The sequence below is a fragment of the Rhinolophus sinicus genome, chromosome 15 (assembly GCF_057876585.1).
Source record: "Rhinolophus sinicus isolate RSI-liver-muscle chromosome 15, RSI-T2T, whole genome shotgun sequence".
NCBI classification, from domain to species: Eukaryota; Metazoa; Chordata; class Mammalia; order Chiroptera; family Rhinolophidae; genus Rhinolophus; species Rhinolophus sinicus.
In genome coordinates this window covers 85328031-85344790 of record NC_142515.1, presented here as the reverse complement: position 1 = coordinate 85344790, position 16760 = coordinate 85328031, and the positions used below count along the sequence as shown (strand labels likewise).

At 50.5% G+C, this 16760-nt stretch overlaps 1 protein-coding gene across 1 annotated transcript in view; it reads right to left on the bottom strand.

The window, feature by feature from the left end:
- Nucleotides 1–5266: 5266 nt before the first annotated feature.
- The window catches only part of NOTCH3 (notch receptor 3), a 30546-nt gene continuing 19052 nt past the window's right edge, over nt 5267–16760 (bottom strand). Inside the window, exons 26-33 of the mRNA XM_074338033.2 lie at nt 14782–14936; nt 14464–14686; nt 13400–13484; nt 12434–12596; nt 11052–11356; nt 10651–10798; nt 8162–8259; nt 5267–7370 (exon numbers count right to left, since the gene is read on the bottom strand). Coding sequence (XP_074194134.2) covers nt 6318–7370; nt 8162–8259; nt 10651–10798; nt 11052–11356; nt 12434–12596; nt 13400–13484; nt 14464–14686; nt 14782–14936 — 2230 coding nt within the window. The 3' untranslated portion in view covers nt 5267–6317. The remainder of the gene's footprint in view (nt 7371–8161; nt 8260–10650; nt 10799–11051; nt 11357–12433; nt 12597–13399; nt 13485–14463; nt 14687–14781; nt 14937–16760) is intronic.

The following is a 16760-nucleotide window of genomic DNA, read 5'->3' as shown; positions in this document are numbered from 1 at the left end:
TGTTTTCCCAGGACCCATCAGCTCCAAGTCAAGTAGTTGTTTCAATCTAGGTGTGGAGCTCACAGTGGCCCATGTGGGGCTCGAACCGGCAACCTTGATATTAAGAGCACCGTGCTCTAACCAACTGAGCTAACCGGCCACCCCTGTACACCTGAAATTAATGGTATATGTCGATTATACCTTAATATTTAAAAAAAAAAAAAAAAAAGAAGAAGAAAGAAATGAACACCCAGGCCCACCTCCAATATTTGTAGGGTTCGAATGAAGGCTTACATACCATACAACTGACTATTTAAAGTCTAAAATTAACAAACAAATGAAATATGTTCTAACTCCTCATATTGAGGAACATACCTTCATAATGATCTGGAAATGACCTCCAGGAATAAGTCAGCCCTTCTTGGGCATCTTAAAGAAGGGAATTGTAAAGGAAACCCCTCAACGTGCACCTGGCGTACTCTCTGCCACAGTTATTCAGCCTCTGCTTACATGCCTTCAGCGACAGGGAGGTCGCTCCCGGACGAAAATCCCTATGACACGGAGCAGAAATCCTGTGCTCAAGATAGCCCTTCAGTGACCTGCAGGGACCAAAAGGTTGAGCTCTGGAATCAGACAAGCCTGGATTTGAATGTGGATGCTTTTACCTACTAGGGGCAGATATGACCCTGGACAGCTGGCTTTGCCCCTCTGAGCCTCATCTGTGAACGTGGAGATCGATCCCGTGAATTCACAGATAAGAGTCAGTGAGATTCCCTGAGCAGTGCTATGAACGCTTTGGTCTCAGACTCCTTGCAGGAAGAGCATGATTGCTATTCTCTGCTTTGCACTGCGGGGAACGCAGGGCATAGACAGAATAATCTGCTCACACTCTACTGTCGTGGTACCAGGATTTGAAGCCAGGAGTCTGGCTCTGGAGGCTGTGCTTTCAGGGCTGCGAGTTTGCAGGCCCACCTTTCATTCTACACATATTCACCGAGCACCTGTTCTATGCCCAGTGCTTCTCTGGACACTGAGGACACAGCAGGGAACTAAACAGAAAGACATCCCAGCCTTGGAGAAGCAGAAAGTTCTAGGGAAGTGAATCGAGAATAAGCAATGAATGCTATAACTGCATAAGTGAAACTGCCTACGTGGTACAGAAAAAGAAAAAGCAGAGCCTAGGATGGTCAGGAAAGGGCTTTTGGAGGTTTAATGTTCAGTCACTCCGGAATATCTTGTTTCCCATCCCTCATTTTCAGATCCGCATAGTGGACTCGTAAGGACAGCCAAGCCGAACTGTCCATATTTGCATAGCTAGACCCCATGAAAATTACCCCCATGGAGAGATCACCAGGCCAGCTGCTTGCTTAGGGGTAGAAGTCGTGGTAGCCAGTGGGTGCTGAGCTGGGGGGGGGGGGCATACTGACGCCACCCCCCCACTGTGAGGGTGAGGGATGAGGAACGCATGGGATTAAGGTCTGGAGTCTTTCTTTTTCCTCTTTCTTCTCATCCGGAAGCCCCCCCAAAAGCAGGATCCCCTTCCCTACCAGCTTTGAGTCCTTGCCGGTGACTATATGAGTAAGTGTGCATTCGTGCACACGAAGCTCCAGGGTGTGTGCGTGCCTGTGTGTGCCTGCTGCTTGCAAGGCACATGTGTGTGCATTCACTTTGCACTCCATGTGCTCACCCACACTTGAGCTGGGGGGTGGGTTGGTGTAGCTTCTCCAGCTAGACAAAGGCCCTGAATCCACTCACCATAGCCGAGGGAGGTTCCCGCCTGCATCCCTCTCTGCTCACTGCCTGAGAGAGGAGGGGCTGGGGACCTGGGTCCTGTTATACAAGGGGTCCCTGGAGCTGCTGTCCCAGGGGCCCCCCAGTCACTAACAAGACCCCCCAGGGCTCAGGCTGGCAATACCCTATGGGTTTTTCCCTACTGGAAACTGGAGACCCCAGGGTCCACATCCCCGGTGCCCAGGCTCTTATGGCAAAAAGTGGGGGAAGGACTAATTATGATTTCTTTTTGTGGATGGCAATCACAAACGGACCCCTCACTCCGCCAGTACTCCCAGTGCCCATCGTTGCCCACCGCTCACCCCAAAGAAGAGGCACCCCCAGCCCTGCCCTCAAGAGGGGAAGGAAGGAGTACCTGTCTAGTTGCTAAATAGGATGATGCCCATTCATGAATCACTAAATAAAGCCAATAAGATCTTCAAATTGTTTTTAAAAGGGGAAGGGGAGTGTCATGCTGGGTGTCATGTAGGGTCTCAGCTCCCGCTCCTCACATAAGAATGAAGGACATGGTGAGGCCAAAAAGGAACACCCACGGAGCCATAGATAGGGGAGTCATACCACTATAGTCTCCCTGGCAGCTGGGTTGGAGACATAGGAAGCAGGAGCCACACGATCTGCAACCTGCCGACCGCTTGTCTCTGCCAACCAACTGACCTCACTTGCTAGCTTCAATCTGCCATGCTAACTGCAATCCGCGCTTGCCAGCTCAGCCACCATCTTCTTGCCAGCCCCCTTTTTCTGCTAGTGTAGCCACAGCAGTTATATTAGTGGCCAATGGCTCACTGGTTACAGCTGACAGCCACCTAGCCACAGCTGATGGCCATTCAATTACAGTCGATGGCCATTTACTACCTGAGCCAGCACCTTTCCATGTGAGGCCGAGAGCCTGGAAACTGCACTCCTGGCTCTGTCCCCACACGGAGGAAGAAGTAGATCACTTGTTATTATACAAATGCTGCTCGGGCTTAACTTCTCCTAGTGACCCCAGTTCCTCAATCTCTCTCCCTGTTCTCCCCAGAATTAATTAGTTGCCAAATCTTCTCTACTCTTCCTCCTCATCTTCCTCATCCCTTCAGCCCTACCCTAACTCAAGCTGCATCATTTCCATCTGTCACAAAAGCCTGCAGTGTCTCCTCCCTCCAGTTCGTCCTCTGTACCAGCCACCCCAACAAGAGCTCTGGCTGTGTTCCCTCTCTACTCAGGGACTGTCCATGGCTCCCCATTGCCCTCAGAGTAACGTTTAAAATTCTCCATCCTCACATTCAAGACCCTTGTGATCTGGCCTCCGCTACCTTCTCTAGCTCCAAATCCACCCATTGTTCCCTGCAAAGCGACGCATGTCCATTTATTAAATTACTAATAAATAAGGAAGTGAGGTGCAGACTCAGCCATTCCGAATTGCTGACCCTTCCTCTGAGATTTCCATGCTGGTTCACGCTATTTTGCCCCTCTCATGTTCTTTCTCTTCCCCTCCTCCTCGGTTCCTGGCAAATTCCTACGCCTCCTGAAAGACAGGTCTCTAGCATAAAGAAGATATACACACATCTTTTATCCATTTAGCTCATGTGAATAGTGCTGCATTGAACACAAGAGTCCTGACTAAGAAATTTAACCTCATGAGTTAAATTTCATGACTGGACATGAGTACAGTCTCAAGATTTTGCATCCCTGCTCTATGCCAACAACCCCTGTCATAGCTTGGGATTAAGGAACGCATGGGATTAAGGTCTGGAGTCTTTCTTTTTCCTCTTTCTTCTCATCCGGAAGCCCCGCCCAAAAGCAGGATCCCCTTCCCTACCACCTTTGAGTCCTGGCAGGTGACTATATGAGTATGTGTGCATTTGTGCGCACGAAGCTCCAGGGTGTGTGCGTGCCTGTGTGTGCACAACCAGAAGCAGCCCTGAGACAAGGATTTGAGTAGAAGTTTATTTGGGAGGTGGCCCCAAAAAACGTAAGTAGGGGAGTGGAGAAATGAGAAAAGACAGGGAAAGAGCATATGTTATCAGGAAAGTTACCCCTGTGACAGCTGGGCTTCATTCCCACTACAAAGCTCTGGGAAGCAGCATGGAACACTTATTAGTTGCTTCCATAGAATTCCTGCTTCTGCAAACCTGACTGCCCCTCAGTATACCACAACCCCAGTTCCAGAGCACAGACGGATTGCTTTAAGAAATAAGTACATCCCATGTTGCATTGCCATAGTGATTGGTTAGAGCAGCGGTGCTGAAAAGCAATCTTACCCCCGGGAGACAAGTGGCAATGTCTGGAGACGTTTTCGGTTGTCACAATGAAGAAGGGACATGTAGTGGGAGGGGGCCAGGGATGCTGTTAAACATCCTACAACCTACAGGAGAGCCCCCCATCAATAGCATAGGATGATCTGGGCCCAAATGTCAATAGTGCCAACGCTGAGAAACTGTCAGTTAGAAGAGGCACACATGACCAAATTGGAGTCGATACAAAATCAACCCCAAGACTAGAAGCTTCTCAATTCCCTGGAAAGTGCAATATGGTCTATGATCTTTGCACCTATTTTGCTAACACAGAGTGAAGGCTGGTGTTGTGTGGGTGGGAAGAGAAGGGGGGTTGGGTACCATATAGAACCTGAGGATGACACTAATGCCCAGAGGAAAATCTGTAGAGATGAAGAGAAATTCAGCCTTTGTAAACCTCATTTGAGCCACTAGATCAAATCTCCCCTGAAGCTGGTCCTTTTTAGTTATATAAGCTAATAAATTCTTTTTTTTAAGCCAGATGGGTAGATTGTTGTGTCATGTGCAACCAAGAGCAGGGGAATCAATGAACAGTTCCCCAAGTGACAGGTAAATCAATGAACATTATCCCATTCTCTTTTCCTGGAGGAACCCAGTGTGAACACAACCTTGTCTTGGAGCACAATTAGTTGCAAGACATAGAAACCCACCCAAGCTGGTATATGTAAAGGAGTATTTATTACATAAGTGCAGCACTGTCTCCAGACCCCATGGAAGCATGAAGAGGAGGTGAGTTTCACGCAGAACCAGCATCAGGCACTTAAAAGGCAATTAATAAATACCTGTGATGTCAATGGAATGATGCTGCTCAATTAACTGGAATTAATATTTCTTCTGAGATGCTCCTTCCAACTCTAGAACTATTTGAGCACTCATCTCTGATTCTCCTTGCATCTTGCATATTGCTCCATTCTTCTGCTGTTTGCACCCCAAACTGGCCACCGGTATTTCTTAATCTGCCTGTGGCTTTAAAAGCTCCACCAACTGACAGCTTTCTAAGCATCTCCATTAAACAATGTTCTCAAGTGAGAGAATCTGATTGGCTCATCCTAAGTCAGGTGACCACCTCTGATCCAATCAGTGGTGCCATCTACCAAAAGAACCATGAGTGGGCAGCCAAGCCAAATGGGTTTAAACCAAGATGGGAGTTCAAGTTAGCCTTGGAGAGACAGAAGCCCCACCACTATCACCCCCCACCTTACCTAGACACAGACCAACGACACTGAGTGTTAACTACTCCTTTATTAGGTGGTGATGGGAGTGGGGGCTGTACAATACAAGGCCTGGGAATTTAGCTACACAGGGATTGTGACCAGAAGCCATATTATAAAAATAGCCTAAAAATACTTCTATTCTGCATGGGGCTGGGTCAGGGGAGTACCAGGAGAAGGGGTGCCACTCAGGCAGGTCCTTCCTGTCCAGTAGTCCCATATGTACAGGGAGACAAAATGAAATGCACATATCTCCCCTCGTCCTCATATTCCCACAAGCCACCCCCCAGTTCCCAAAGAGAGGTGGCCCAGGCTCTAGGGTGGGGGAAGTGTTTGCGGTGGGCTCTCTGGGGCAGAAGGGCCCTTCCCCCAGCAAAGCTATAGAACACGTTCCATCTGGAATGCAGTGAAGTGAGGGAGGTGGGGTGGGGAGGGGGCTCCCACGTCTTGCCAACCCCCGGCCTCAGAGGATGAGCCTACTTGGTACGTACCAGGGTCATGTACTCAGTACACAGGATCCCAGTCATGCCTGTGTACTCAGTACACAGAATCCAGCTTGGCCGAATGGGCCCACAGACTCAGCCCCACGGGGGTACTGGGGGATATGCAGGGGGCAGGGAACATCTCCATATATATATTTTGTAAAAAATAATAATAATAATAATAAGTTTGTTTAAATGAATTTGTTTCTATACAAAATGTAAAAAAAATAATAATAATCCACTCGTGTCAGAGCGTGAGGAGTGAGAGAGGTCAGAGGAAGCAAGAAAGAAAGGAGGAAAGACAGAATTGGGGAGCAGGTAGAGGGGAGGGCAGGAGGAGGTCCCAGACTCATCACAAGACCCAGGGGGTTGGGATCAGCCCACACCCCCTATAAATAAAGGAAGACTGAAGCCCTAGACTGGTGACCTATGGAAGGTCACACTGCAAGGTGGGGATGGTACAGGAGGGTTGGTGAAGAGAGAGAAGAGAATGAAAAGAATGAAAGGGAAGAGGACAGAAAGAGAGAGCAAGGATGGGCTGTCTCTACAGACCCCCAAAAATCCAAGAACTGAGAAGCGTCTCAGGCCAACACCTGCCTCTTGGGGGTAACTTCAGGCTGGGGCCCGAGCTGGGTCTGGGCCTGAGCCAAGGGGCCAGGGACAGACAGGGGCAGCGGCTGGGCAGGCAGTGTCCCAGCGGCTGTAGCTGTGGCCCCAGTGGCAGTGGCTGGGCTGGGTGTGGAGTCGGACCAGTCTGAGAGTGAGGGAGGTGAGGGGCTGGCCCAGTGCTCAGGGGACTCAGGGGATGGGGTCAGGTAAGGATGCTCGCTGGGGACCCGCAGGAAGTGGGACTTGGGGGGGCTGCTGTGGGCCCCAGCTGCCGGGTACTCCTCACCATGTCCCGGGGCTGCCAGGTATGGCGGGGGCCGCTCCTGCGGGGACACAGGGGTCCCAGGATTCAGCAGCTGGGGTCCTGGTGCCAGTGGCAGTAGAAACGAGGGGCCTGGGGTGGCAGGCGGGGGCAGCCGGGCCCAGTCAAGGGGAACAGCCACAGGGTTCAGCAAACCCAGGCTGAGGACACAGCCCCCGGTGGGCTGGCGCCCTAGACCTGCCCGGCCCGCGCCACCAAGTTGTGCCAGGGATACAGCCGTGGCAGTGGCACCCGTGTAGGGTCCCTCTAGAGGGAAGCCTCCAGGGGACGCAGGGGGCCCACCGAAGGGCCTCGGGGAGTCCAGTGAGTCCACAGGCGAGAGTGTAACTGAGCTCTCGGCCAGGGGGCCTGGGCAGGCCAGTGTCAGCTTCTTGCCCCGGCCCCGGGTGCCCTGCAGCCCTAGCCCTGCCTTCCCTGGCGGCCTCCGGCTCTTCTTGCCCCCCGACTGTGCCACCTTGAGGCCTGGGAGGAAGGCCCCAGGTGGGCAGAGCAGAGGCCCCAGACCATGGGGGCCAGGGGGGCTGCGGGGCCCATTGGGCTGGTCCAGCAGACGCACGATGTCCTGATGCAGCCTCTCCTGGGCCACATCGCGTGGCAGCCTGTCCAGGTGGTCAGTGATCTCACGGTTTGCGAAATGGTCCAGCAGCAGCTTGGCAGCCTCGTAGCTGCCCTCCCGGGCTGCCAAGAATAGCGGAGTCTCCTCCTGGGGAGGCCCAGAACCCACAAGATGTCAGGGTCACAAGGACCAGGATGAACTCTCAGTTAACATCATGAGAGCTAAGAGTTCATACTCTCCAGCCCGACAGACCTGGGTTAGAATGCCAGCTGTGGCCCGGGAGCCTGGGCAAATTCTTTCCTTTAAACCACATTCATGGAACACTTGTTAAGCTCCAGGCCCCAGAGCCAGGATTAGGGTGAGGCACTCGCCTGAGGTACAAAATGTAATGGGGCAACAAAAACCTCAGTCATCAAAATATTGTAATGCAATGTTTTTTAAAAATGCAAATTAATGCAAAAAAGTCCATAACAAATAAATAAAATAGGGAGATTTTTAAGAAGGATAGAATTCACCCCTGTGCCCCTCTGAGCTTCATTCTTCTCATCTGTGAAACGAGGAGAGTAATGCCACCTTGCCAGGCTTTTTAAACAATGATCATGATAGTTACCTTTTATTAAGGATCCATTAAGCACATTACTTCACTGAATCCTCGGAAGAGGCAATGAGATGTACTACTGCTTCCCCACTTCACAGATGAGAACAGAAGTTCAGAGGAGGTAAGAAACTTACCCAAAGTCACACTGCAACTGCCACACACTTACTTCCTCTTCTGATCTACTGTTGGAGCCTCTTGTGCCCAAATCCCACCCCTGAAAGCTGGCTGCAGGCCAGGGAAATGTCCCCACTAGCCTACCCCACCCTGCTCTCTGTTACCTGGGGGGGGGGGGGGGCGATGGCAGGGCTGACCCCCAGGTGGGCCAAGGGCGAGGGCTCACCTTGCTATCCTGCATGTCCTTGTTGGCGCCATTTTTGAGCAGGGCCAAGGTCGCCTCCACGTTGTTGACAGCTGCAGCCCAGTGTAAGGCTGATTTCCCTGGTGGGGGAGGAGAGAGGTCAGGGTCAGAATCAGGCTCCTGTCCTGGCTCCCAAGGCAGGGACGCAGGAAGTGCCCAGAATATGGCCTGGGGGCATGGGGAGGGTGGGAGAAGCAGACCTCCGATAAATATCTGAGCACCTGTATTTGGGTCGGCATGCAGACCTTTCCAAGGGAGACACTGTACATGGGTGTGCACACCTGTGCATGTGACTCTTCATACACAGAGGGAACTGTGAGGCCCTCACTTGTGCTGTCCAATGCTGTAGCCTTCAATCACAGGTGCCTTTTTAGATTTAAATTAAATAAAATAGGCACCAAGACCATTCAATGGGGAACAGATAGCTTTCTCAACAAATGATCCGGAGACAGATGTATCTCCACATTTTGTCTATCACACCACATACGAAAAATAACTCAAAATGAATCAAAGACCTAAGTGTAAGAGCTCAAACTATAAAACATTTAAAAGAAAACATAGGAGTATATCTTCACAACCTTGAATTAGGCAAAGGATTCTTAGATATGACAACAAAACACAAGCAACAATAACAACAACAAGAACAGATATATTAGACATCATCAAAATGAAAACTTTTGTGCTTCTAAGGACATTAAAAAGTGAAAAAGAAAAGCTACAAATTGGGAGAAATATTTTAAACTCATATCTGATAAAAGACATATGTAGAATATATAAACAACTCTTTTAACTCGATAATAAAAAAAAAAAAAAATCACCCTATTAAAAATGGGCAAAGAATCTGAACAGACGTTTCTCCAAAGGAGATAGTCAAATGGCCAATAAGTGCATGAAAAGATGTTCAATGTCATTAACCATCAGGGAAATAAAAATCAAAACCACAATGAGATATGAATTCACACCCACTAGGAGTGGCTATAAACAAAAAGACAGATAATCAAAAGTGTTGGCAAGGACATGGAGATATTAGAACCCTCATACACTATTGGTGGAAATGAAAAATGGGGCACCCATTGTGGAAAACAGTCTGGCAGATCCTCAAAAGTTTAAACAGTTATCATGTGACCCAGAAATTCTGCTCCTAGGTATCTACCTAAGAAAAATGAAGATACGTCCACACAAAAACTCGCACACGAATATTCATAGCAGTACTATTCATAAAAAGTAGAAACAACCCAAACGTCCATCAAGGATGAAAAGATAAACAAAATGTGGTGTATTCATGCAATAAAATATTATTTGGTCATTTAAAAAAGTAATACTGATACATACTATAACATTCGTGAACCTTGAAAACATTATGCTAAGTGAAAGAAACCAGCCAAATAAAAGCACATATTGTATGACTCCATTTATAGGAAACAGCCAGAATAGGCAAATCCAGAGAGACAGGAAGTATATTAGTGGTTGCCAGGGTCTGGGAAGATGAGGGGTTTAGCGGACGGGGGATGGGAAGAAGGAGGTGATGGCTAAGAGGCCATTTTCAGGTAATAGAAATGTTCTAAAATTTCTTGTGATGATATTTGCACAACTATGTGATTATACTAAAAGCCAGTGGGTTTTATGTAAGTGGGTAATTGCATCTCAATAAAGCTTATTTTTCAAAGCAGGCAAAACAAAGGTTAAACCAGTAAATGAAATAAAACACTTCTTTGTCCTCCCTAGCCACATTTCAAGGGCTCAATAGCCACGTGTTGCCAGTGGCTACCATATTGGACAACACAGACTGAGACTATTTCCATCATCACAGAAACTTCTATTGCACAGTGCTCCTTTCGAGCCGTATTTCTCAACCAGAGGTGATTTACCCTACCAGGGGCATTCAGCAATGTCAGGAGACATTTTTGGCTGTCCTAACTGGTAGGTGGGGTACTACCGGTATCTAGTGGTTCAAGGCCAGGGGTACTGCTTAACATCCTGCAACCGCCCCACCACCAAAAATGATCCGACCCCAAATGTCAGTGGTACCAAGGTTGAGAAAACCTGCTCTAAAGGATGTTTGTGCACATCTGAGTGTATCTACGGCTGTGTGAGATCCTCTGGACATGAGGTCCTCTGTCCAAGCAAGCCGCCCCTAGGGAGGGAGCACTAGTCACGATGACAGATTTGGACAATTTACAAATTTATTACACCATCTGCCCAGCAGGTGGCAGCAGAGTAAGTTCTTCTAACAAAGTAGTTGGAAATGAAGTGTCTTGGGGAAGGATGCCTTTTTCTAAATCATTGATGGGCCCTAAGAGCTAGTGGATGCCATGAAAAAAAAAAGTGTGAGAGTGTAAGTCCATGTTGAAGCCCTGTTATGTGTACATGAACTTCAGTGACTGGGTCGAAACGTGGATGTGAGTTCAAGACAGTCAGGGTCCACGTGACACCCTCTTACCCCCACCCCCCCACAATCCCCACCAACCTACCAAGCTCGTCCACAGCATTGACGTCAGCGTGGCTGGCGATGAGCTCTTCCACCATGCCCTCCACCGCCAGGCGGGCCGCCAGGATCAGTGCCGTCGAACCATCTGCCATGCGAGCATCCAGGTCTGTGGAGCGGTTCCGGATGAGAATCTAGGGGACAGGGGGTGCAGCAGGGGTGGTCACGGCAGGAACAGGGGGACCAAGAGCACCTCTAAGCCCTTGGAGGTCCCCAACCCCAATCGACGAGGTTCAGGGAGCAGCTACTTTCCAGAAACTGTACTCCCACATATCCCCATTTTATAAATGAGAAAAATGAGCTCTGAAAGGCAGAAGTGGGATTTGAACCCAGATCTGTCTGATGCTTGTCCCAGCTATGAAGTGAAAAGGGGCAGGCCCATCTCACCTGGAAAACACCCTGCGCATCGGCGGTGACAGCTGTGTGCAGGGGGGTCCGGCCCGAGTGGTCCTGGGCGTTGGTGTCGGCCCCAGCGTCCAACAGCCGCTTAGCCGCATCGGCCCGGGCATAACGGGCAGCCAGGTGCAGGGCGGTCTCGCCTGTGCGGTCAGTCCGTGCCCCGAGTTGGGCCCCCTGGCAGATCAGGTCTGAGATGATGCTTGCTGATGTGTCTTCTGCCTCATCCTCCTCAGTCGGCATCGGCTCCAGGGCCCCCCCGCAAAAGGAGGCCAGCATTAACGGAGTGAAGCCATCTGCAAGAAACAGGAGCATGTCACAAGGGAGGTGGACACAGAGGCCTTTCCAGGGAATCCTATTGAGGGCACTGCATTAGGAGGAAGTGGGACACATGGAAGTACATCTGCACAAATGCTGTGTCAAGTGCCCCAGAAGCCAACCCAGGATGAAGATTCATGGGCATGTGATTTATCACAGAAGGGCTCCTACTAGGCACAAGGGGACAAAAGACAAAGGAGGAAGGAAGTCAAAGACGCATGCACCTCAGACAAATTCCCGGTGGGTTATTTCAGCCTGATCCCAAAGCTTAGCTGGAGGCCACTACATCTAGTGTTATCATCCAGTTGGAGGCAAAGGAGCTGTGCCTTTCATATACCCACACCCACTGGTTAGGAGTGCCCCTAGGGAAATAAAACCCCTGAGGGACTTCAAAAGAGAGCCACAGGTGCAGGCCATTTAGAGCAAAAGCAAAATGGAACTGGGGGAGGAATAACCTGAAATAGGACAAAGATTAATGCAACAGGATCTAGATAACAGTCCGCTGCGTGAGCATTTGCCTGGTGCACTTAGGGAGACTCTTGCACCACATTCTCCAACCTCAAACTCTGAGTAGAGCAGAAGTCGTCCCTCCCTTAGGGACAGGTATGTGGCCCAGACCTGGTCAATCTGCATATTCCAGCCCTTAGGCCACACTGATTAGTTCAGGATGAGCATGTGACCCTAGTCTGTCCAATCAGAACTCATCTTGGGACTTTTGCTGGTGCAGATGGGAAAAAGGTTTTGTAAGGCTGGTCCCGCCTGCAGGCAAGGTGTCCCCAGGAGAAAACCTGCCTGGGCTGGAGCCAAGAGGTGGTGAATCCTGGATCCAAATGTGCCTGATGCTTCCAGTTACAAGAGCCAGTAAATTCCTTGTTTTACTTAACTAGCTTGAGTTGGGCCATTAGCATTTACAACAAAGAGTCCTAATGAACATACAGCCCAGCAGACAAACACCTAGACACACCTAGCTCTCCCCAGAACACAGACCCAGACACAAAATCTCACAAGGACAGGTAAGGGGAATCCTGGGTAGGGAGGAGGGTGCCGTCACTTACCGGGGCCTCGCACATTGACGTCCATCCCATCGGCATCTGCATCGCCCTGCGGAGGTGTCAAGGCCATGGCTGGTGCCACACGGATGTCGGCAGCAACCAGGTGGTGTTGAGTCCACTGACGGCAATCTACAGCATCCTCGGCCCCCACGCCAGGCTCCTCCACCTAGAGGCACAAGGACCCGGGTTCTCTTAACGAGTTGGAAGAGAGACAGTTAGAGGGACAGTCTGGGCATCCCCACAGGTTGCTCTCATGAAGATACATACACAGCCCCCCAAAACCTGATTGTGTTCTAGATAGGGAAACAGGAAATTGACATACTGGAGCTCAGAGAACGCGTAAGAAGAAAAACTGGGATTTTAATCCAAATTGGAAAGAGGGAAGCACTGGGAACTTAAGGTGGAGGATCAAGGAAGACACATAGAGTGTAGCACCTGGCAGCACATACCTGTCTATACGCTAGACATGAACACACCAAAAAGGAGATAAAAGAACAATTGTACTGACAACAGCACCAAGAAGCATAAAATATTTAGAATTAAATTCAACAGAATGCAAAACTTATATTCTGGAAACTACAAATCACTGGTAAAAGAAATGTGGGGGCAAGGGGGTCCTCCAAGGATCAGTATTAATCTGTGAACATGAATATAATCATGAGGTATCAGGACCAAACAGTCACATACAAACGTACTGATTTCATTCACAAGCATAGCACCTGCATCCCTCGCAGGAGCTTAATAAATTTCAGACTCATGGTCCAAAAGGCATGAGTGATGTTATGGAAAGAGGACAGAATATCCTTAGCCAGCCTGCCAGGGCACTTAAGAGCTTTGGGCATCAAACATAGAGCCTGATCAAGGCCGATCTGAGCTTAAGGATCCAGGTGACTTCCTCTGGGCTCTCCTACTGACCACTGGGGCCCCACCCAGGACCCTGAAGGCAGGAGTCAGAGGAGGGGGCACAACCTTCAGTCGCTTGGCCTCTGGGCACTCCGTGTCCATCCAGTCTGTGGCCACCTCCCCCATTAGACTCTCGCCCTTGGCCATGTTCCTGTGGGGACAATGGGAAGGGCATAGGGGAGAGAAGACAATGGAGACATGTGACCTGGGAGGATTTGGGATAGGGTCAGAGCAGAGGTCCCAGAGGTGAGGTCAGGGTCTGGAGTTGGGATAGGTCAGCAGGCACAGAGGGCAGGGTCGAGGTACAGGGTCTAATGGGGGTTGCAAGATGGGGTCAAGGTCACAGGGGATATAGTCAGGGGTTATGGTGAGTGATGGCCAGGGTCTTAAGGTGGAACCGTGGGACAGGAGTGGGATCATAGGTCAGAGCAGTGAACTATGGGATAGGTGAGGGTCATAGGCATACATCAAGGGTTACAGAAGATGACATCGGGGTCGCGGAGGATGGGTTAGCTTCATAACAGGTAAGAGATGTACCCAGGATGACAAGGTTGTGAAAAGGGGCCAGGGGGTCATGGAGTCACAGGAAAAGGGTAAATTGAGGGGTTATATCAGGGTGGGGTTGAGGGTCTTGAGAGACAGGCAAAGGAGTTGGAGGTGAGGCCCAGCAGCAAGGCCAGCAATGAGGATTATGGGAAACAGACACTGAGTTGGGATGAAAAGGGGATCAGAGGGGAGGTCAAGGTTCAGTGTGGGTTAGAGCTAGAGAGGTCAGGGGTCAGTAATAGGTTGGGGTACAGACAGGGGTCATGAGGTCAGCAATCATGTGGGAATGAATGCTGAGTATCAGGGTAAAGTCTGAGAAGCCAGGATCAGGGTGGGGTCAGAGTGGGGTCAGGATAGGATCTGAGTCAGGGGAACTGGGATATAGAAAGTGGGGTCAGGGGTCACAAATCAGGGGTGATCCCCAGGGTTCATACAGTCAGTGGTCAAGGGGATGGACACTGGGATCCAAGCTGGAGTCTGAAGTTAGGGTCCAGTTGGGGTGAGAAGTCAGAGTCAGGCCAAGGTGGATTCAAGGGCTCACAAGGCCCCTCAAGTCAGGTATGGGGCGTGGGCAGGGTACTCACTTCATGCCCAGCGCATCTTGGCCCACAGGCTCCCGCCGGCCCTTATGGCCAGCGGCTCCATCCTTGTGCAGTGCAAAGCCCTCAGGGAACCAGAGGGTGCTGTGCTCACGCTTGCGCCGGGCCACCATGACGCCCAGTACCAGGATGACCAGCAAGAAGACAGCGCTGGCAGCCAGCAGAGGCAGCAGTGGCACACTTGGCTCTGGCAGCTCCAGCGGCTCCCCTGTCGGCAATAAATGGGGGACTTCAACCATGGTCCAGGACCAAGCCACCATGAGAGTCCCAGTTCCGCCCTGGTCACCCGCCAGCCAGGCTCACCCCGCACAGCCCGCAGGGGGTACGGGAAGTCCAAGCGTTCCACTGCTGACAATGCTCCCAGGTAATCAGCTGCGCTCTGAGCATCAGGGAAGCAGTGGTCATTCTCTGGTGACTGCAGGCACAGCCGGTTGTCAATCTCCAGCATCACCACTGAGCTGTGTGGACACAGGGTAGGGACAGGCTGGCTCAATGGGGCACCTGCTGCCAGCCTGGCACCAAGCCTCATCCCCCTCCCCAGCGCCAGGCTCCAAAGAGCTCACCATGTCGCTATGGCCCACCTGCCCCCATCTGGCATCCAACCCCACCACACCCCCAAAACCAGTCTTGCCCTGGCTACCAGTGTCCCCTGAGCCATGATTCCAATGGGCATTGTTTTCATGTCAACATCTCTCACGGATGCTGTTGGCACATGCCCAGCTCTCCCGCATCAGGTTGGTGCATCCATCTCCCAACTACTATGAGCACTGGCTTCTAACAGCTGACAGCCATCCCTCCTCCGGAGAACTGGCCTTAGCAGAGTGGGAAACCCCTCCTTTGGGAGGTGACACCCCTTAGGTGAGCCCTCAGCCAGTGACTGGCTGATGCAGCCTGCACAAACGCTGACCCTCCTGTCTCAAAGTGGGACTGATGCTGAGGTGCTCTTCATGCTCCAGAGCTCAGTGAGGAATTGGACGAAAGCTAGACCCCTGCTTCAGCTTCCCCCGCCCCATCCTGCTGCCCTCATCCCTCTCCCCTGAGACCACCCCTTTGATAGGGCACACATATCTGAATCCCCTTCTCAGGCTCTGCTTCCAGAAACCCAGCTCTCTAACTCTCTCTTTCCTTGGGGTCCCCAATACCCTGCATCCTGATCTCTCCCTGTTTCCCAGCTGCCCCTTCTCCTCATAACCACAGAACCCATTCAAACTGGTCCTATCCTGTTTCTAACAAGACCTGGAACCAAAGGTTACCCCACTTAGGAGTAACACCTGTGAACATAACTCATGAGTAACCCTTGTGAAGGCTTAACTGCTCTCCCCATGGAACCAATGGACCAGGACATAACTGCAACCTGAACACCAAAACCCCTTCGGAAGCAAAGGGTCCATTGTCCAGGAAGATCTGGTGCTGAAACCTCTTAACTATTGCCCCAAACTCTGGATCGGGAAGATAGATTTAAGCCTTGCCTCCTGGCTACTTGCCAGCCAAACATGCAAATGAAAGCTCTTTCTTTTCTCAAAAGCCAGTACGTCAGGCAGCAAGCCCTTGCTTGGTAAAACTCTTTTCTGATCTAATTTTCCTCAACCAATCCTTAGGTCTCAGTGTCCCAGGATCATTCTTCTGTCCCTCCCATGGCTTCGATGATTGCCAACACTCTTTTGACTTTCTTGTCTCTGTCTTCAGTCCCTGGTCACTTTCTGGGAGTCTCCACGATACCCTCAGACCCCTCAGATTCTTCAAGCCCCAAAGCAACCCTGACTTTTCACCCTGTGTCCTCAATTTGATGAGACGTCCTCCAGCCACTCACCCCAGCTAGGGGCTGGCACATCAGACACTCTCATCCATTTCTCCTAGTCCAGTCACCCAGTCAGAGCCTGAGCCCCCCATCTCTAAAATCTAGCCCTGCTCTCGGTGTCAGGGCCCCACCCTGCTCAAAGGCCACACCTCCCTTTGGCTCCTCTACCAGGCCACCAGCAGGAGAGTTCTATATTTTCCATTTCTAAACAAACTAACAAAAACTACACATGCATCAAATATATGGTGATGGAAAGAGAACTGACTCTGGGTGGTGAACACACAATGGGATTTATAGATGATGTATGACAGAATTGTACACCTGAAACCTATGTAATTTTACTAACAATTGTCACCCCAATAAACTTTAGTTTAAAAAAAAAAAAAAACTACACAAGCTCTTAACCACTCTTCTATACCCCTGCCTCTCCAGAAGGAGGAAGCTCTATATTCAGGGGCAATCCTGCTCCCCAAAGGACCCTTGC